General features: G+C 43.9%; 1 protein-coding gene across 1 annotated transcript in view; it reads left to right on the top strand.

Annotated features, from left to right (window-relative positions):
- The window catches only part of LOC122794819 (alpha-2-macroglobulin-like protein 1), a 989,874-nt gene extending 968,314 nt beyond the window's left edge, over nucleotides 1-21,560 (top strand). The window contains exon 23 of the mRNA XM_044063423.1: nucleotides 21,480-21,560. Coding sequence (XP_043919358.1) covers nucleotides 21,480-21,560 — 81 coding nt within the window. The remainder of the gene's footprint in view (nucleotides 1-21,479) is intronic.
- The last annotated feature ends 227 nt before the right edge of the window (nucleotides 21,561-21,787 follow it).

Raw genomic sequence — 21,787 nt, 5'->3', positions numbered from 1 at the left:
AACTTAAGCACACTCTCTTGCTTGCTCAATTAATTTTGTGCTGCAACTTAGAATACTTGTCTTGGAGGGAGCTGCTGCTGACTGCTTGGCTGACAAATCATGGAAGGGTGCTTCGTTAGCTGTACTTCTAGCAGAAGAGGTGTGCTGAGTATTGGCCCTTGTGGATAGGGTACTTGTGCATTAGCTATCCTTGATTTATGCCTATTTTGGTTTTCCAGCCTTTATTTAAACAATAAGGATAGGTGCCCTCGTTTTTTATGTCCTTCCATTTGCCTCTTTTAATAAAGGGAAAAGATTTTGCACACTTATAGATGTACACAGGCAATTAAACAAGAAATTTAGGCAAAAGATTTTCTAGGATTTTAGGCAGTCACCAGTTTTAGTTGTTTGTTTCTTTTTTTTGTTAGCTTTGGAGTGAGTTGGTTTGTTTCTTGTTGTTTCAAAACAATTTGGCTGAGGCATGGCATTTTCAACCATTTGCATCATGGTGGCCATTTTTGCAGTGGATATTTTGTTGGCATTCCCATACTGCTACTGCCAGCTCTGCAGCATTTCTAACAACCAGGGGCAACTGCTAAGGATTTTGGGAAGCAAAGGTGGCACCAGTTCAGCTGGGAAGCTCTACTTCCTATCACCCCTTCCTATCTCTCTAAGTCTAGGGCTCTGGTTGCCACAGCTGTTTACCAAGGTTTTGCCCTAACTGTTGCTTCTTGCTGATTGTTGCCCTTCCCTTACTTCTGCTTTGCCCTACCCCCAAGTACTGACTGCAGCAAAAGAGGAGAAAGAACATAGTACAGTTTTGTAGTTTACCTATAATAGGTAAATGTAGATGTTCGAGGATTCCATCCCTCCACCTCTGTTCCTGTCTCCCTCCCCTTGTTGTGGGTTAGTATTTTTTGTGCTTTTATATTATATTATATTATATTGTGTATATTGTACCATATTTTTGGTGCAGGTTTTTTGGGACTTGTCTTTTTAGGTCTTTCTGACTCTGGGGCAAGAAAAGACGCTGATATGACGGCGGTCGCGCGCATAGTACCTGACGACGTACTGCCAGTCGTGAACGTGCGCCTGACCGGCGCCGTCAGACTATACTCTATTGGGCCGACTGGACGGAGGACTACCCAATAGTAAGGACTGCAGCAATGGAATCCTCGAACATCTACATTTATGGTAGGTACAAAACTGTACTTTTCCTCTGATGACCAGGATTTACCCTTCTCTACCTATGAGGATTCTGATGCAGAGGACTCCATTCCCTCTGCTTCCCTCCAGAGGATTTCTCTTTTGGTGAAACCTTGCATACTCTTACAGAACATTTTTGCTGGGAAAGCCAGGATTCCTCTGATTCTAAAGAGAGGTTTAGGGAATTCTTACTTCTGCCCCAACACAGGCCTTTAGCTATCCCTCCTGTACTGGACATTGTTGATGCCTTTTCGGACTCTAGCTTGGGTTCCTGACTCTCAAGTTACTTTTTAAAAATCCTACTGCGGATCCTTTTTAAAAATCCTACTGCGGGATCCTAAGACCATTTCACAGGGACCCAAGGACATTAAGGCTGCTACTGCCAAAAATCCTACCCCCTCTGATAGAGATACCAGGGAGCTGGATAGATGGGGTAAGAAGGTATACACTTCTGCAACCTTGGCCATTAGGGCCTTAAACTGACAGTTTCATATGTTAAAGTATCAGCAGCATATTACTGGATTGCTTAAACAGAAAATGATGTTGATTCCTGACTGTGCTGAAAATAAAGATTTACAGGATTTAATGCATTCTGCTGAACAAGTTGGAAAACATACTTTGCAATGTGGTTTTGATTCACTAGAGGCATCTTGCAGGGCTGCTGTCACTGGGTCTGTACTTAGAAGGCATGCCTGGCTTAAGGAGCAATCTTTGCCAGATCATGTTAAAGCTAAATTGCTGGATGCTCCCTTAAATCAGGGCCGTCTGTTTGGCAGCAGAGCAGTAGTAGTACTTAAAAAGATGGAGGAAAAAGCTAAATCCATGCAAACTGTTAAAGATTTCCTACAGGTACAGCCTCCAAGATTTAGTAGGCATTGGCCCTCTAAGAATTGGTCCTTTCCTGCCTCTTCCACAGGACTAAGCAGTGGGGGGGGGGGCTCCCACTTCGAAATCAGAGAGTAGTAAGACTCCCCCCTGTGGTAAACTGTCTCAATGCCTTAACTTTAAAACTTCCAAGCCCTTCTCGACTGCTCCTTTTGGGGGAAAGATTGCTCTGCAGACAAAAAACTGGGAACTAATTACCCAGGACAAATGGGTTTTAAATAGTGTCCCAAGGATACAGATTTCACTTCCACATGTTACCAACCCCAAATGGTTGGCAAGATCTACCCCCAAATCAGTGGGCAGTGGCTCAAAAGCAAGTACTTCTCTCTTAAGCATAAGGGTTATTCAAACTGTACCAGAAGAGGAAAAGGGACAAGGTTTCTACTCAAGACTTTTCATGGTACTCAGAAAAGACAACTCATGGCGTCCTGTCCTGGACCTTTCTATCCTAAACACCTTTTTGGTGATCACAAAATTCAAGATGCTAACTTTTCACCCATTGCTTCCTATGCTAGGCAAGGATGCCTGGTTGGCAACACTGGATTTAAAGGAAGCCTACCTGCACATCCCAATTAGGGAATCTTGCAGAAGATACCTAAGCTTCAGTTCTCTGTACTGCCCTTTGGCTTATCTACTGCGCCCAGGGTATTTACAAAGTGCCTAGCTCCAGTCATTGCATTTTGCAGGCAAAGAAATATTCAAATATACCCATACTTGGACAATTGTCTAATTCAGGCAGAAAGCCAGGACATACTTTTGAATCATCTGGCGTTTGTACAAAAGGTCCTAACTTGTCTGGGGTACACCATAAACAAAAAGAAATTACATCTTGTACCCTGTCAAATTACATTCCTGGGGGCAAGCTTGAACACAACTTCCCAGATGGCTTTCCTCACGCCAGAGAAGCAAATTAATTTGACAGCTTACTTCAAACTAATTGTCACAAAATCCCTGCTATCTGCAAGGCAAATACTTGCAAGCCTTGGGGTTCAAGGCCTCCTGCATTCTCCTAATTCCATATGCAAGACTGCATATGAGGAAACTACAATGGTATCCGAAAAGCCTATGGTGTCAACATTCTCAGGATCTAGAAGCAATGATTCCTATCATACCTTGCTTATATTTAGAGTTCCTTTGGTGGGCCAAGGCCTGCCACCAAAACAAGGGACTAACATTCACTCTACCCCCTGCCGCCCAAACCCTAACAGTAGACACATCAGACTATGCATGGGGATCTCACCTGGCAGGGAAGTGCATTCAGGGCAAATGGAACCCAAGTCAAATGCATCTGCATGTCAGTCAGAAAGAAATGTTAGCTGTACAGAATGCTCTGACAGCCTTCAAGGACCACATTCTTCCAGGACATTTAATGGTAAGGACGGACAACACCACTGTTAAGTAGTACATAAACAAGAACCATGGCCCATTCATACCCCCTCTGCAGACTAGCAGTGGCTCTGTGGAACGCAGCCTTGAGCTACCAAGTGCATCTACAGGCTCAATTCCTACCAGGAAAGCTAAATACACTGGCAGAAGAACAAAGCAGAAATCTCATGGACCCACACGAGTGGAAACTGGAACCAAAGACTTTCAACATGTTGATAAACAAATGGGGGAGCCCAGATATAGACCAGTTTGCCTCCACCCAGAACTACCAATTGGACAAATTCTGCACAAGGACCCCCCACAAACAAGCTTGGAAAGTGGATGCCCTGTCCTTCAATTGGAAAAATCTATCAGTTTATGCCTTTCCTCCTCTGCCTCTCCTTTCCAAAGTGCTACTAAAGATCAAACAGGACAAACCAAGGACGATACTGATTGCACCAGACTGGACACACCAACACTGGTACTCCCCTCTTGCGCAATGTGTCACTGCTTGCACCATGGCACCTGCTTCAGACCCCTACCCTGCTGTCCCAGCAGGAAGGCCAGATTCTGCATCCTCAGCTTCAAACCCTGAGCCTGGCAGCCTGGCTAATTATTTGACCTCTCCATTACCATCCCTCAGTAAACAAGTGTTGGATGTCATTTTGGAGGCAAGGAGGCCTAGTACTAGAAAATCTTATGCTGAAAAATGGAAAAGATTCTGTTCCTGAAACCAAACTCAAGGGATGGGCACAGCAGCACCCAATTTACCTCAGATTCTTCAATACTTAACTGAGATGCTCCACAAGGGCTTTTCTTTTTCCTCCATCAAAATTCATGCCTCAGCCATTTCAGCTCATTACAACACAGAACCACCCCTCTTCTCTCATCCACTGCTCAAGCAGTTCCTCAGAGGGGCCAAAAACTTAAGACCACCCAGGAGACCCCCAACTCCAGCCTGGGACCTTAACTTTGTATTGGAAAAACTCACTCTACCTCCTTTTGAGCCAGCTTCAAGTGCAGAGTTAAAATTCCTTTCTTGGAAAACAGCCTTCCTTGTAGCAATCACTTCAGCAAGAGGGGTATCTGAATTACAGGCCCTTATGGCAGTTGAGCCTTTCATCATCTTTCATGCGGACAGGGTGTCCCTCAGGACCAATCCCTCCTTCATGCCCAAGGTAGTATCCAATGTGGCTCTTAATCAGTCCATTAATTTGCCAACCTTCTTTTCTAATCCACAGAACAAAGGAGAACGGATACTGCACTCCTTAGATGTGCACAGATAACTTAGATTTTACTTGGACAGGACTAAACCTCAAAGGAAATCTGAACAACTGCTGGTGGCATTTGCTGCAGGAGCAGAGGGGAAGGCCATTTCAAAGCAAACCATTTCTAAATGGATAGGCCTTTGCATTCATTTCTGCTGTAAGCACCATGGAAAACCTATCCCACAGGGATAAGACCACACTCAACCAGGGCTGCATCTTACCTCTTCAGCCTTTCTCAGAGGTGTCCATACCAGGGACATCCTAGAAGCTGCTACCTGGAGTTCTGTACATACTTTCACCAAGCATTACCATTTGCCTATTTTCTCCAAATCCAGATCTGGTTTTGCCACTGCAGTCTTGCAGGGCCTTATAGCTGATTCTAATGCTATCTAAATTCCTCTTCCCATTCTTAGCTTTGGGAATCTACCCAAATGTGATGATTGCAACAGTGAAACACGAACATAGTACAGTTGTGTACACTTCCCATAAATGTAGATGAACGAGTGTATTCACTGTTACAGTCCTGGTTACCCTCCATCCAGCCCCCTGACTTCTTTTGGCTATACCTCTATTCTCCATTACTATGCTTTAAAAGCTTTTTGGTGTATTTGCTTTTTGTTGGAGGTATAAACTTGCATATATATGTTTAATTGCTTCCCATTAGGGGGCACCTGACATCTGGGGCAAGAAAAACTGATGTAATGGCGTCGGCTGCATGCTTTATACCCCTGACTACCTGACGTCATGGAAGATGAGACAGAAACCGACGCAGGACCCAAGACTTTGATAATCAGGCCGACTGAGGGCTACTGCAAGCAGATAACCCAAATGTGATGACTGCAACAGTGAATACACTCGAACATCTACATTTATGGTAAGTGTACACAACTGTACTTTTCCTGACAAACCATGTGCTGTCTGACTATCATTTTCTCTACCACATGCCTCTTTTTCTTCATATTTCCCTATCCCTGCCTGTTTGGTTAAATATTACCCAGGATTCCTGGGTTTTGTCCGTTATCCGCATAGGGTATTTCATGGTCTGGAAATCTCTTCCTCCTTTCATGGGCATTCCTCAGCCCCCCCTCAAGAAGAGTTAGCATTCTTTCCAGGGGTGTTACAGGATCTTTTGACTGGGAGAACTGTTCGGGAAGTTCAGTTTCCCAAAAGGGAAGGGGTTTTATTCCAGCATGTTTTTGGTTCCCAGGAAAGAGGGCACTTGGAGACCTGTTCTGGACCTCTGTCACCTAAATACATTTCTAAAGGTCCCTTCCTTTCAGATGTTGCCCCTTCGGACCTTGTTCCCTTTGCTGCTTCCTCAGGTTTTTCTAGTGTCTTTGGACCTCAAGGATGCTTATCTTCATATCCCTATTTACCCCCTTTTCAGGAAGTTTTTGTGTTTATCGGTTCCTTCCTGGCATTTTCAGTTCTCTGCTTTGCCCTTTTGGCCTTTCTACTGCCCCAAGTGTTATTCTTCACCAAATGCTTCACTCCTGTGATTGCTTTTTTCAGGCTAAGGGGGATTCAAGTCTTTCCATATTTGGATGATCTCCTACTTCAGGCATCCTCTCCGGAAATTTTACTGCAAAATCTACATTTTACCATTTCCCTTCTGCAAAGCTTGGAGTTCACTATAAATTTCAACGAGTCCTTTCTGATTCCTTCACAGGATCATGTCTTTCTGGGCTGCAGGATCCATAGTGTTCATTACTGGCATCCCTACCCCATTCCAAGACCTTAACTCTCATTTCTTTCTTTCAATCCCTTCTTCTTCTGGCTTCACTAACAGTCATGGTATTTCTGAGAACTCGTGTTTATGGCCTCCACCATTCTTATGCTCCCTTTTGCCAAGCACCACATGAGAAAACTTCAGTGGTTTCTAAAATCAGTTTGGGTTCAGCATTCTTATCCCCTCAATTTGTTAGTTAATCTTCTTCCATGTCTCAAGATGGAACTTCAGTGGTGGGTTCAGCAGTTAACTCTCAATCCAGGGCTAGCTTTTCAATTCCCTCTTCCCTCTCAGGAGCTATTCACAGACGCTTCATAATTGGGAGTGGTGAGCAACCTTCGGCTCTCTAAGGTGCAGAGAGTCTGGTCACCTCAGCAATAGAAAGACCTCATCAGCGTCAAAGATGAGAACTCTTCAGTGGCTTTTCAAGCCTTTCACCCTGTATTCTCCCCAGGACCTCTCAAGGTGTTTATAGACCATACCAAGTGATGCGGTGTATCAACAAACAAGGGGAGACGAGGTCTTAATATTTTTTGCCAGTTGGCACTATCAAGTGACACTTCAGACAATTTACATTCCCTAATGTCAGAACATTGTGGCAGACTGAGCAGATCTTTAACTCAATCCCACGAATGGACGCTTCACATGGATATGGGTACTCAGATGGATGGTTTTGCCTCCCCTCTGAACAGACAGCTTTTTCTCTTTTGTGCCAGAGTCCCAGGTCCTCTGGTTTGGAAGGGTGGATGCCTACTTTTTTTCTTGTAAGGGGATGTATTTGTGCCTTTTTTCCCCTTCCCTTCATTCCAAAAGTCATGTTCAGAATATAACAGGATACTCTCAAGATCTTGTAGGCGACTTCCTTTTTGTCCAGTCAGCACTGTTCATTCTTCTGCATTTAGCTAAGGGCAGTGATTACAAGACACCTCACAGGGTGGACCAACTCACTCATGACAAAGGATCTCATCCATCCCCACCTGTCCACTCTTCATCTGACAGTGTGTGTGATAGGATTTTGATTCCATATAGATACCTTTTTTTGAGGACATGCTTTGGGTTCTTTGAGACCAGGAAAACCACAACTAGGAAGTCCTGCTTATCCAAATGGAAGAGGATGTCCTTCAAGGATGCATCTGCAGTCATAACATATGGGTTGTCCTGCCTCAGGCAGCCCTTCGGTCGGCCGGATTCCAAAGTCTGGGTCTGGCCTCGGCTGATGTCGCACTTTCCCTGACATCAGAGTGTCTGGGGTATAAAAGCATCAGCCGACGCCATTTTCCTCAGTCTTTCTTGCCACGCGGTGCCCGTAGCAGAAGCTGTTCGCTACCGAAGACTTCGAAAAAAGCTAAGTACCCTGTTGGGGACTCTTTCTTGCCTCAGCCGATGTCAGACAAAGTAAATAATTGTTTAACTTGTGGGAAACAAATACTTCATAAGGATTTCCATTCCTACTGCCTTCCTTGCTTAGGCCCAGACCACGACGTATCGGCCTGTTTAGCCTGTGCTTCCTTCAACCGACGAACTCTTAGACGTCGGTCGGAGTTTGCAGAGGAATTTTTTGGGGCCAGTTTTGCTTATAAAATGCCGTCTGAGACTCCGACTTCGCATTTGGTGAAAAAACGGAAGGAAAAGGACCAACACTCGCGGCCCGCGGTTTCGGCTGAAACCACGGCAAGGCCTACCGCGAGTGTCTCAGTTTCGGCCGAAACAGAGTCCTCGGAGATTCCTTCTTCTGAACCCATTCATCCGACCACCGAGGCCCGGGAGGCCCCGGCTGAGTCGGCTACCGAACTTCCTACCGAAACCAGTGTTCAGGAAATGTCTGACACCATACCTTTGGACATTTCTACCCCTGCACGTGGGGCAACTAGGCCCCCTGCTTCCATGTCCATTAAGGCCTTTTCTAGGGCTAAAGCTGCCAAACTATCTAAAGCTATGCCTACCAAAACTACCTCCCAGAGGCCTTCCTCTAGTTCTCAGATCCTCAGCCTTGCAGAGGACCTTATTTCTTTAATTAGGGGTTCACAACCTCACCCAGACAGGACCTCTCACCCTCCTCCGGACAAAAGGCCCAGGACTGACCCCTCTGACCCACACTATTCAGATGATTCCACGGATGGGTCTGAGTTGTCAGACCACCAGGAGGAGGCTTATTCGCCTTATGAGGATTCAGATGCTGAGGAATCTATCCCTTCGGCCTCCCCTCCTGAAGAGTTTTCCTTTGGTGAGACTCTACATTCCATGAGAGAGCATTTCCAATGGCAAGGTCAGGATTTCTCTGAGTCTAGAAAAAGATTAAGGACCTTTTTGCATTTGCTTCAACATAGGCCCTTAGCTATACCTCCTGTTCTGAATGTAATTGATGATGTGTACAATGATGTCATTACAGCCCCTGATACTCTTCCTCCGGCCCCTGCCAAACCTGACAGATACTACAGGGTCCCGGATTCTCATTTCCATCTGTATAAAGCCCATTCTGCAGACCCAGAAACTATTTCTCAGGGCCCTAAAGGGGTTGCGGCCGCCACTGCCAAAAATCCTCTACCCTCTGAAAGAGAGTCTAGAGCTTTAGAGAGATGGGGAAAGAAGGTATATACTTCTGCAACTCTTTCTGTCAGGGCATTAATTTGTCAATTTCATATGATACAGTACCAAGAGTATTTGTTAGATGAACTGAATAAGAAGCTTTCTTCTCCTGAACCCCTTGACCGTAAATCCCTTCAGGATTTGGTACACAATTCACAACAGGTTAGTAATAATTTCTTAAAATGTGGCTATGATGCACTGGAGGCTTCATTTAGATCAGCTATGACTGGGGCAGTTATTCGTAGGCATGCCTGGCTGAAGGAACAATCTTTGCCAGACCATGTTAAAGCTAAACTCCTGGATGCTCCAATGGAGAAACAAAATTTATTTGGCTCCTCTGCTCAGGAGATCTTAAAAAAGGTTGAAAAAAAGGCAAAATCTGTGCAAACAGTTAAAGATTTCCTGCAAGTACAACCACCGAGATTCAGCAGAAACTGGCCTACTAAGAATTGGTCCTTTCTAGACTCGGATAGAGCCCAGAGGGGCAGGAACAGGCAGAGGTCAATCGAAGGGCTCCTACAGAGGCCGTCAGTGGCAGCCTGCCAACGAGAGGAGTAGTGCAACAGCAACAACTACTACACCAGGACAGGCTCAATGACTTAACTCTGATTCCGCCTACCAGGGATCAACTGGAAGCACCCTTGGGCAGAAAGCTGGCTTTATTCTCAAAAAACTGGCATTATATTACAAAGGATACATGGATGCTGCAAATAATAGATAAAGGATACAGGTTCCACTTCCACACTTTGCCAAAAAGAAACGGAATGCCAAACCTTCCACCAAATCAGAGGGCAGAGGCTTTAAGACAGATCAACAATTTGCTTCAGATGAAAGCTATAGAAAAGGTACCATGTTCAGAACAAGGCCAAGTATTTTACTCCAGACTATTCCTTGTACCAAGAAAAGAAAATCAATGGAGGCCTATTCTCGACCTGTCCGCACTGAATACTTATCTCATTGTGCCAAAATTCAAGATGCTGACCCTACAGCAACTTCTTCTCATGTTGGGCAAGGAGTCTTGGCTGGTGACTCTAGATCTCAAGGAGGCATACCTGCACGTCCCTATTCGACCAAGTTGCAGAAGACGCCTCAGATTTCTTGCAGGATCAGAGCATTATCAATTCTCAGCATTGCCCTTTGGCTTATCTACTGCGCCCAGAGTATTCATGAAATGCCTGGCATCAGTAATTGCACATTGCAGACTACAAGGAATTCAAATTTACCCATACCTGGACGACTGCCTAATCCAAGCGGACAACAAGGGAAATTTGATAAAGGACTTGGCCTATGCCATACACCTGCTACAGGCCTTGGGATACACAGTCAACATCCAAAAGTCAAGATTAGTGCCATCCCAAAGGATAACCTTTTTGGGTGCAGATCTGGACACAACCACCCAAATGGCTTTTCTCACAGAAGAAAAACAACTTCCAGATTTCTTCATGATTCTGACAAGACAAACTCGGCTTACTGCAAGGAAAATCCTGCAGGCCCTGGGTTACATGGCATCCTGCATAATTCTGATTCCGCACGCCAGGCTGCATATGAGGAAATTACAGTGGTACCTAAGGAGTGTATGGTCTCAACACAGTCAGAGTCTAGAAACCTTGGTACCAATCATTCCATGCCTTCAAAAGGAATTTCTGTGGTGGGCTCAGGCCTGCCAGTCCAACAGAGGGTTGCCTTTCAACAAACCAAAAACAAGGCAGACCATCACCACGGACGCCTCAGACCGAGTATGAGGAGCGCACATGGAGGGCAAATGTATCCAAGGCCTATGGCCTCAAGGACAGCTGCAAATGCACATAAACCAAAAGGAAATGCTGGCAGTGATGCATGCAATCGAGGCTTTCAAACCCTTCCTCCAACAAGGCCACCTGTTAATAAGGACAGACAACACCACGGTCATGTGGTACATAAACAAGCAGGGAGGCACACACTCTTACCCTCTATGCCGGATGGCTATGAATCTATGGGAACTATGCCTGAAACTCAATATCCAGCTACAGTCCCAATTCATGCCAGGGAAAGAGAATACACTGGCAGACAGCTTAAGCAGAACTACCATGGATGCTGCACCCAGACATCTTCCAACTCATAGCAAAGACATGGGGAATGCCGGAGATAGATCTGTTCGCCTCCCCACTCAACCATCAACTGAAGACATTCTGCTCAAGGACAAACCACCCACAAGCTTGGAGGGTGGACTCTCTCTCTTTCAGCTGGAAAGCCCTAAAAGTATATGCCTTCCCACCTCTCCCATTGATGTACAAGGTTCTACTGAAGATCAGGGAGGAACAGCCAAGAGTGATACTGATAGCTCCAGACTGGCCAAAGCAACACTGGTATCCATTATTGAGAAGCATGTCTCAGGCAAAATCATGGCCTCTCCCCCTATGGCCTCTTCTTCTGACGCAGAACAATTTCAAGACCATGCATCCCAACTTGAAAACATTGCAGCTAACTGCCTGGAAAATTCCTTAAATCCCAATCAAACTGTTTTATCACAGAGGGTGAAGGATATTATCTTGGAGGCTCGCAGGCCTTCCACAAGGAAGACATACTCAGCTAAATGGAAGAGATTTCTCATTTGGAGCACATCAAAAGGCTCAGATGTCACAGTGGCAAGCATAACACATATCCTGGAATACTTAGCAGAATTGTTCCACAATGGCTTGTCCTATTCTTCCATTAAGATTCATGCCTCAGCAATTTCAGCAGAATACAATGTGGATCCACCTATCTTCTCACACCCTCTCCTCAGACAATTTCTGAGAGGTATCAAAAATATTAAACCTCCAAGAAGACCCCCTCTACCTGCTTGGGATCTCAACTTTGTGCTGGAGAAACTGACACTTCCTCCTTTTGAACCAGCAGCATCAGCGGATCTACAGTTTCTGACTTGGAAAACTGCATTCCTTCTGGCAATAACTTCAGCAAGAAGAGTATCTGAGTTACAAGCATTAATGGCAGTGCAGCCTTTTCTTATTTTCCATCAGGACAGAGTTTCACTAAGAACCAATCCTACTTTTATGCCAAAGGTGGTAGCTAGGGTATCCTTGAACCAAGCTATTCACTTGCCTATGTTCTTCCCTAACCCACAGAATAGAGGGGAAAAACTTTTGCACACCCTGGATATTCACAGACAACTACGCTACTACTTGGACAGAACAAAAACTAGCAGAAAAACTGACCAACTTTTTGTAGCATATGCTACTGGGGTGCAAAGAAAGGCAATCTCCAAACAGTTTCAAAATGGATAGGAAATTGCATTTGTTTTTGCTACTCCTTTCATGGAAAGACAGTTCCTGAAAACATCAGGCCTCATTCCACAAGGGCCACGGCCACCACTACAGCCTTCCTACGAGGGGTGGCTACCAAGGACATTTTAGAAGCTGCTACTTGGAGCTCCGTGCATACATTTGCCAAGCATTACAATCTACCTTTATACTCCAGATCCAGAGCAGGTTTTGCTACTGCAGTCCTGCAGGGGATCTTAACTACACCATCCTTTTCTTAGTACCTCCTCCCCAGATTGGCTATGGTATTCTACCCATATGTTATGACTGCAGATGCATCCTTGAAGGACATAGTACAGTTTTGTACCTACCATAAATGTAGATGTCCGATAGGTATGCATCTGCAGTCAGGTTTACCCTCCCTCCTACCCCTCTGTGGTATTCCTAGGGTTCTTACCCCTCTTTTAGCTAGCTGGGGGAATCTATTATGGTGTATTTGTTTGTTTATACATGTATATAATTTTGCAAATGTTTGGAACTTTCCAGCATTTATCCAAATTTAGCCTTCCTAGAGGGCACCTGGCATCTGGGGCAAGAAAAACTGAGGAAAATGGCGTCGGCTGATGCTTTTATACCCCAGACGCTCTGACGTCGGGGAAAGTGCGACATCAGCCGAGGCCAGACCCAGACTTTGGAATCCGGCCGACCGAAGGGCTGCCTGAGGCAGGACAACCCATATGTTGTGACTGCAGATGCATACCTATCTGACATCTACATTTATGGTAGGTACAAAACTGTACTTTTTCTGCTTTGGTGTCTTTATTGTAACCTGGTTCCATTTTCTGTGGATGTTTCTTTGGTTCCGTCTTATATGTGTGACCTGCTCAGTGCTGGGTTGGCTTATTCAGCTGGTAAGGCCCACTCATTAATTAGCTGCTTCTGCTTGCCTGCCTTTATCACCTCCTTTAGCTTCTAGATTTGAAGCTAAACAATTTCTTAACGCTGTCCTTCATATTAGGCCTCCAAGAAAGCCTGTTGCTCCTCCCTGGGATGTTAATTTTATTTTGGAAAAATTAACCCAGGTTCCTTTTGAGCCTGCAGGTTTCAGCTACCTTACAGCAGTGTTCTTGGAAGATTGTACTTTTTTTTTTTAGCCCTTACTTCTGCCAGATGGGTGTCTGACTTTCAGCCCTTTATGGCTTGTCCTCCTTTTTTTGTGTTCCATAAGGACAGGGTGTCCCTTCATGATGATCCTTCTTTTATGCAGAAGGTGGTGAATGAGTTCTCTCTTAATCAGTCTGTTTAATTTGCCAACTTTTTTTCCTTCTCTACACTCCTAGTGTGAAGATGCTGCATATGTTGGATATACAGAGACAACTCAGATTTTATTTGGATAAAACTATAAGACTTTTTGTAAATCTGATTAGCTGTTTTCCTTTCATCCTATGTCATTCATATTAGCTGTGTCTGAGCAGAATGTTTCTGTTTGGATTTCTAAGGCCATTTCATTTTGTTATTCTTTTCATGGTAAGACCCTTCCTTCTGTTAAGGCTCATTCTACTAGAATTGTGGCTTCTTTTGGTGCCTTTTTCAAGGGTTTAGATAGTAATTCAATTCTTAAGGCAGCTACCTGTGCTTACATTTATCAACCAGTGCAAGTTGGATTTGCTCGAGCCATTTTTCATGGGTTCCTAGAGAGCTCTGTTGGTCCTTCTGCCTCCCTCTCCCTTTTTTTTTTTTTTTTTTTTTTTTTTACTGAATACTGCAGCAGTGAAATTGAAGGACATGGTACAGTTGTGTAAGATCTTACCATAATGGTGTCACTGCTGCAGTATTCACTCCCTGCCTTCCTCCTTCTGGTCCTTATCTTTTAGCTGTACTGGTTATCTGTCTGTTTCTTGGACTGGTGTTCCTGTATTGGGTTTAAAAAGCTATTAAGGGCGGTTTGTTTTTCCAGACTAATGAAGGTGCTGTACTGGTGCAAATTATGCTAAGCAGTACTAAATTCTATTAACTTTAATATTTACACAATCCTGAATTCTAATAATTCTGTAGATATTGTCACTAAATGACAAGTAGCTGCTCTAAGCTTGTCAGCATGCAAGGTATTCACTGTAAAAAATTTCCTTTCTAGGTGTTTCCTACTGTACACTTTTGTATATTTCCCAACTCAGCTAGACCAAGCAAACACCTCCTGCCGCAAGCTGGATAAGCCCAGTCCTAATGTTAAAACACAGTAGAAGGACCCCCACAAGTGCAGTGCTGCCACAAATCAATTAAACAGCTAGCTGGGAAATTCCTTGTTGAAAGCGTTTTCAAAACAGTTTTACAGCAGTAATACTGAGGTAGAGAATTTTTTTTACAAACAAATAGTGAAATTTACTCCCAAAAGCTGTAGCGGTCAGTCAAAATAACTTAAGCAAGTTCAATCAAAGGTACTTAACTTTGCCTGGATGTTACTAAATACAAGTAAAACACTTCTTGAATACAGGCTAGGACTCCAGGCTTTGCTGAGCTCTAGGAAAACGAGCGGGAGACAACATGTAAAGTAGATTTACTCAAATGCAGTACTGATTTGCTGGGTGGGCTTTCAGTGTCCTGTATCTGTGGAAAACAATGGGTAACATGAGAACATAAATGGCTTGTACTACAGACAGTAGCAATGAAATAGGGGAGAGAGGGACTTTGGCCTCCATCCCTTATGGTAATCTGATGTCCAGCAGCACAGCCTTATAGAAATAACGTGGGAGAGTTGGGAAAAATTTTCAAGGAAGAAGCAGGCTAGCTGGAGAGGAATCAAATCAAATACAGCCAGTATTAGAGTTCTTTCAGAAACTTTTGCTTAATGTGTTGGAGGATGGGCCAGACACAGAATGCAAAAGCAGGTAAATGAAGAGCAGAATATTAAAGCACTGGAGCAGAGGCAATTCTCACTGTTGAACTTCTACTACAGTTTAAAACCCCAGACTATGCAGAAATTTGCCAGTAACACACTTTATGGAAAATATGCAGTAGTAAATTGTTAAGGCTCATATCTAGCAGTAGTACACAGTCCTGCCACAAATGTGAATTAAACTACAAGACTATGGCCCAACAGGGTTTAAAATACGAACAGCTTTTACAAGTAATTCTACTTGTGGACATTGAAATGCAGAATAATATAGGAACAGTCTTCCCACAACTGCAAGTCTGCAATTTAAAATGCAAGACTAAGGTCCCAGAACAAACTAAAAAGAATGCAAAAAAAGATAACACTTCTTGGCCAAAACATTCAGGTAAGGGTATATTTGCAGTCCCTTGGTTCTCCATTAAGCAATGGCTGGGGCCAGGCACTTTGTAAATACTCTGGGAGCAGTAGACAAGCCAAAGAACAAGGCTGTAAACTGAAAGTGTGAAGAATATCCAGTGAAGCACAGAAGCCTCCTGTGGGAGTGTCTGATAGGGATGTGCAGGTAGGCATCCTTTAGATCCAGGGTGACCATGAAGGCTTTGGGTAGAATGAGGGGTAGCAAAGTTTGTAGGGAGAGCATCCTGAAGGGTAGAACTTTTAGGAACAGATTTAGATAAGTCCAGGATTGGCCTCCAAGGGCCATCCTTTTTGGGGACTAGGGAAAGGTGGGAATAGAAGCCTTTCCCTTACTGTCCTGAGGGAACTGGCTCTATAGTTCCTAGAGTCAGGAGTTTTTTTCAATATGAGAGAGAATAGATGTTAGCTGGTCGATTGGAGGGAATGGAATTCTTTTTGGCTTTGGCTTTTCCTTCCAAGATAGGAAATATCCTTTTTGGATGATGGAAAGCACCCAAGTATCTGAGGTCATTGTTTTCCAGAAGGGGGAGGCTGCCACTAAAAAGGAACTCTTTGAAGAGATTTTTTGTGTCCATCCTCCTAACAGGAAATCAAGTGTGTTGGACAGGTTTGGGATATGGACATAAGCTGTAGCGACTTTCACACTGAGCACTGAACTACGTAGCCCACTTGACATGCTTCCAGAGGGAATTGACTAAGGAACTCACCAAGCCCTTCTTCGGTAGCCTACCAATGGACATCGAAAATAAACAGGAGTCTCAGTTATGTACTTTACGGTTAAGGTGTAATGTATCCATGCGTTTGCTTTCTAATGCATCTGTTGGTTTTGCTAGAGCAGCAGGTACCCAGCATAACCATGTGCCGGCATACTTGGATGCGATTGTGTGAATTTGCAGAAGGCTTCAAGAGTTCCTTCATTAACACCTCTTTTGATTGATCCATACTTTTTGGGCCAGAGGTTAAGGAATCTCTCACCAGGAGTGAGCAGGATGGTAAGACCCTTTCTACCATTGGAATTTGCTTTTCCACCCCTCTGAGTGGTGACAACTTGATGTGGTTCAGGAAGTCTCAAAGTTTCAACCAGGATGCGCTTGCAGACAGGCCCTCCTGAGGCAAAGGAAGGAGCAGTTTCAGTGGGTGTCACTTTAGGGACAGAGGCAGACTACAGAATTGGGAATTTCACAGTCCTTTTTCAGAGAAGTCCTTACAACACTCCTAAGGGGCTTGCCAGACTGTCTGTGCCCTCGAGTTTGGCAGGCTGTCACATCAGACACTTGGGTGTTGAAGATGGTCACCAGAGGCTTCCCATCCCTTAAAAAGAGAATTTCCACAGTGCCACCCTGTCAAATGGAATTTGCAACGACTTCTTAAAGCTATTGGAAAAGGTCATCTAACGGGTCACTTCCAACCAGCTAGAATCTGGGGTCTATTCCAGGTTCTTTTTAGTTCTCAGAAAGATGTGGGACTGAATGCCAATTTTGGACCTCCATCATATCATTCAGTTTGTAAAACAAAACTCTGGGTGGTAATTGTTCAGACCATTCTACCTCTTTTGAAGAAGGATGCTTGGATGGGGTCTATATTACCAAAGCGAAAAACCCTATTCCCAAATACCAAAACATTGACACGTATACTGCGAACTGCGAAAATCCCGAACGCACTAAACCGTGAAAAAAAATATATCTAACTGTCATAGTCAGCCAACCCCAGCACCCGCTACATACTACCTACCCAAAGAAAATAAATAAACCGCACACTTACACTAACCAAACCCTACTTCTAACCTAAGGTGAAGCACCAAAACCCTAACTCTAACCCTACACTAAACCCCACATACACAACTAACTATGCATTATCCCTAAACTCCCTAACCCTAAGGTCCGTAACTACCGCACACGTCCCCTACACACATACACCCAAACAAAATAAATAATCCACATACCATACATTTAACAAAACCTTACCTCCAACACTACACTAAACCCCACACACACAACTATCTATGCACTATCCTTAACCCCTCCCTAAGGTCCGTATCTACCGCACACTTCCCCTACAGACACACCCAAACAAAATAAACAATACACATACATACACTTAAAATAACTTACTTCTAACACTACACTAAACCTTACATACATTGCCTATCTATACACTTACCTTAACCCAAATCCTAACACTAAAGTCCTATCTATCACACACTTACCTTATGGAGCTATACCGCAGCGCAGACGGGCCAACCAAAACAAATCGACATTTCGGAATTTGTGGTTTTGTACATTTAGGATTTCCATACTTTGCACAATACGTGTCATCGTCTTTGTATTTGCTCATACGTTTTTAAGCGTTCGTTAAATAGACCCGATTGGATGTGTTCTGTAGACCAACAGGGTGCCTACTACCATAACAAAATTCCAAGGCAATCAAGGATATTTCTCCGTTTCCCTCTGGGAGCCAGTCCCTTCCAATTCAGGACACTGTCCTTTGGTTTCACCACAGCCCCTCAGGTATTCCCCAAATGTATAGTAGCAGTCACAGTGTTTTAAACTGGTTCCAGGTGTTCCTATACTTGGACATTTAGCTCTTCACCGCAAAAGACAGGAATCTCCTTCTCCAGCAATGGGACTATTTGCTCCAGCTTCTTCAACATTTGGGGATCACAGTCAATCACTCCAGAAACAAATTGACACCCACACAAGAAAGAGAGTTCATCGGATGCCACTTGAATAGAAGCAACCAAATAGCTACTCTCCCTTAGTCCAGGATTGTATCTGTCAAGCAGCCTTACAAGTTCAACACCCCTCTCCTTCTGCAAGAATTATCTTTCAGTTGCTAGAACTGACTGCTTTAACAACAACATTAGTCCCGTAGCCAAATACTACATGAGAGTTCTTCATTAGATCCTTTCTGTTCAATGTTCCCAGTTATTCATACTCTTCATGCGGCTGTTCGTCTAACTCCCATGTGCAAGTCTTGTATTTGATGATGGTTGACCTCCCCAGCTCTTCTAGAAGCTTAGACTTTCTCTGTATCCTTCCTTGGCCACACTAACCACATATGCTGTCTTCCTGGGGTGGGATGGGGTGCATTTTGAAGGGAAGACTGTTCAAGGTTCATGGTCGAACACGGAGGTCACACTCCACATCACTGTCCTGGAGATGAGGGCAGCTCTAGAGTTGTATGCTTTCCAGAATACTCTCCCCAGGGTGTGCTCTCTTCCAGAATGGCATGTCAGTAGTCTGGTACATCAACAAGCAGTGTAGTAACCATTCATATCCTCTGTGTCAAGATGCCATGAGTGTGTGGCAGTGGGTGCTAACTTTCCATCACTTTCTCATAGTGATGCATATTCTGGAGACTTCCACTGTGTTAGCGGATAAATTGAGCTGATCCAGCTTCCTGCCTCATGAAGGTTATTCAGTCAAGCATTGGTGAATCACATCTTAAGCCACTGTGGTCAACCATGCTATAGTTCTTGTCAGACCTTTTCCAAAACAGATCTTTCTTTTCAACAATAAAAGTGCAATGAACTGCTATTTCCATTTTCCATATTGCACACAATCGAACGGCTGTTGCTTCTCTAAAGATTTCAAAGGCTTTTGAGACCTCCCGTAAGGGATCTTATTCCTCCATTGGACATAACTATCATGCTTCAAGCATTAAAAAGCCACACTTTAAGCCAGCAATTTTAGCAGACTTGGAAGACTGTTTTTCTGGCTGCCATTATTTTGACTAAAAAAATTTCTGAATTACAAGCACTTTCTTGTAAACCGTGTTACCTGATTTTTGCATAAGGATAAGGTTTGAGAAAAAAATCTTATATTCATCCCAGAAGTGGCATACAAAATCAGCATTAACCAAACCATTAATTTACTAGTGTTCTTTCCAAGGTTTTCTAACAAAGGTGAATATTCTGTGCATCTATAGGATGTTCACAAACAGTTTAGATTTTTCTCCACAGGACTAAAAAAATTCAGAAAGTCTGATTAGCTGTTTGTAGCATTTTCTAAAGTCAAGCTAGACCAGTGCTTCTAAAGTCACCCTGTCAAGATGGCTGTCTTACTGCATACTGTTTGTATATGAATAATTGGGACTTTCTTTAACCAAGAAACCAGGAGCTCGCTTTGCAGGTTTTGTGGCTCCTCCTACTACTTTTGCTCATGTAGTCCGTATAGATGAAATCTATGTTGCAGCAACTTGAACCACAGTTGACACACTTACTCCTTATTACAAGCTGGATGTACAATCAAAATCCTGTACATCTTTTTGCTCCACCATTTTCTGGAATGTCCTTGATATTTGCCTGGTTTGCTGCAGCTAGGGAATCTGTCCCAAAGGTTGAATTAAATGAAATAAGGCAACATCAGATACGAGAGTTATGTACTCAACATAGTGATGGACCCTTCTACTCTCCATAGTAATGGACCCTTGTACTCCTCCATAGTGATGGATCCATATTGTCTTCTTTTCGTCCCTCCTCTTTCCAGATTTTCTCACCTGATGCCCCTCTTTGGTTAAATGGACCTAACCAGGAACATTGTCCCTCCACAGCCTCAGTTGGTTGTTTTCGCCAGGTTATATACTGATATAGAACACTTGGGTGTTACAATTTGAGATAAGAGACTTTGTTGGCTAATAAGTAGACAAACTCGATCTGAGGTACTTGGGGAAGAGAGGGATTATGGGCAGGGAAGGAGTCAGAGCCCTGGAGCCACTGCTTCTCAAGGTGCCAAGGTCAGATCCAATAACCTAAATGTTGAACCAGATGAAAAGACAATATGGGTCTATCATTATGTGAGTACATAACTTTCGACCTGATGTCATTTTGTCATTCCTCAGCTAATGGGTTTCTGATCAGACTATGCTGCATCTACCAGATCTGTGGATGTCCTATTCAGTGTTGCAGTATTCTGTACATTTGAGAAATCCTCCACCCAAACAACCCAACATCCGGCCAGCATACAATAGCTTTTAGCTACTGCAAGGTACATGGTACGTCGCATGTATGTGCTGATGTCAGCCATAAAAGGACGTCTGCACGTATAGTCCTCAGACCTTATTTGCCGCCATTTGGATTGCTTGACCTGTACGTCAGTCTGCTGCCAGATTCCAGTGGTTGCTGCCATCTTTCAGTTAAGTGCCCCATTGGAGATTTATTTATTTTTTTCTACTGCCTTTTGTACTTAGTTCATGTCATCTAAGAAGGAAAAGTATAGGTGTGGAAGGCAGATTCCACAGAGACAGCCACGATCTTTGTCCATTCTGCTTAGGCCCCTATCATAACCACCATTCTTGTTCCAGTTGATTGGCCTTTGTCCCTAAAATTTTACATAGCTGACTTTTTCACTTTGAATCTCTACTTAGTGAGTCAATGATTTAAACTTCTGGCTAAGGATGTTATGAAGGGTTCGGGGGGGGGGGGGTCCTTTGGCTGAGCCAATTTTGAAGAGGAAGGTTAGCAACCCTCTTCAGCTGTGCCTGTTTCCTCCGATGTATCCCGTGAGGTTAGTGAAGACCCGGTGTTGGGTTTGGAGGTTGGGTCCAGTTTTTTGGCAGTTACCTCATTGGAAGCTGTTAAGGAATCCTACTTTGGCACATCCTCAGAGACAGTGCAGATATTTGTTTCGGATGGACAAGGAGAATCATGGCTCATTGTTCTTGAGGGCCCTAGAGACGTACATACTACTACAGTTAGTGAACAGATTTCAGAGTTGGTTGCGGACGTTAGGCCTACTGTGGGTTCTTCCACGTGTCCTCATGCAGAGATGCATGTTAAGAAACAAAAGACTAGACACTCAAAAGCCCCTTTTCAGTCTGACTGGGATACTTTCCCTGAGGGGCTGATTAAGGCTTTGATGGCTTTGAAGCCTTCCTCTGCTGTTTCTCTTCCTCTTTTTACATCTTCTCATGTTCAGAGAGTTGAGGAATGGGTACCTTCTGATGATGATGATGATGATACTTCTTCCTCTGATGATTCCTTAGGACATTCTACATAACTTACTTCCCCTTTAGAAGAGGAACCCAATGGGGGGATTCCCAGATAGAAGATATGTCTTTTGGAGAGAGAATTTAACAAAATGAATTTTTTCAAATGGGACTACTCACAGATTTCTGAAGAGCAAAAAAGGTTGTAAGACCTTATACAAATGGAAGTTCCTTTTCCGGCTGTGCCTCCAGTTTTGCCAGCTTTCTTGGACACGTTCACTTCCTTTTCCAAGGTACC

This window comes from Protopterus annectens, chromosome 2.part1, assembly GCF_019279795.1.
Source record: "Protopterus annectens isolate FY-2018-M chromosome 2.part1, PAN1.0, whole genome shotgun sequence".
Lineage (NCBI taxonomy): Eukaryota > Metazoa > Chordata > Ceratodontiformes > Protopteridae > Protopterus > Protopterus annectens.
This window is presented reverse-complemented; position numbering and strand designations above follow the sequence as displayed.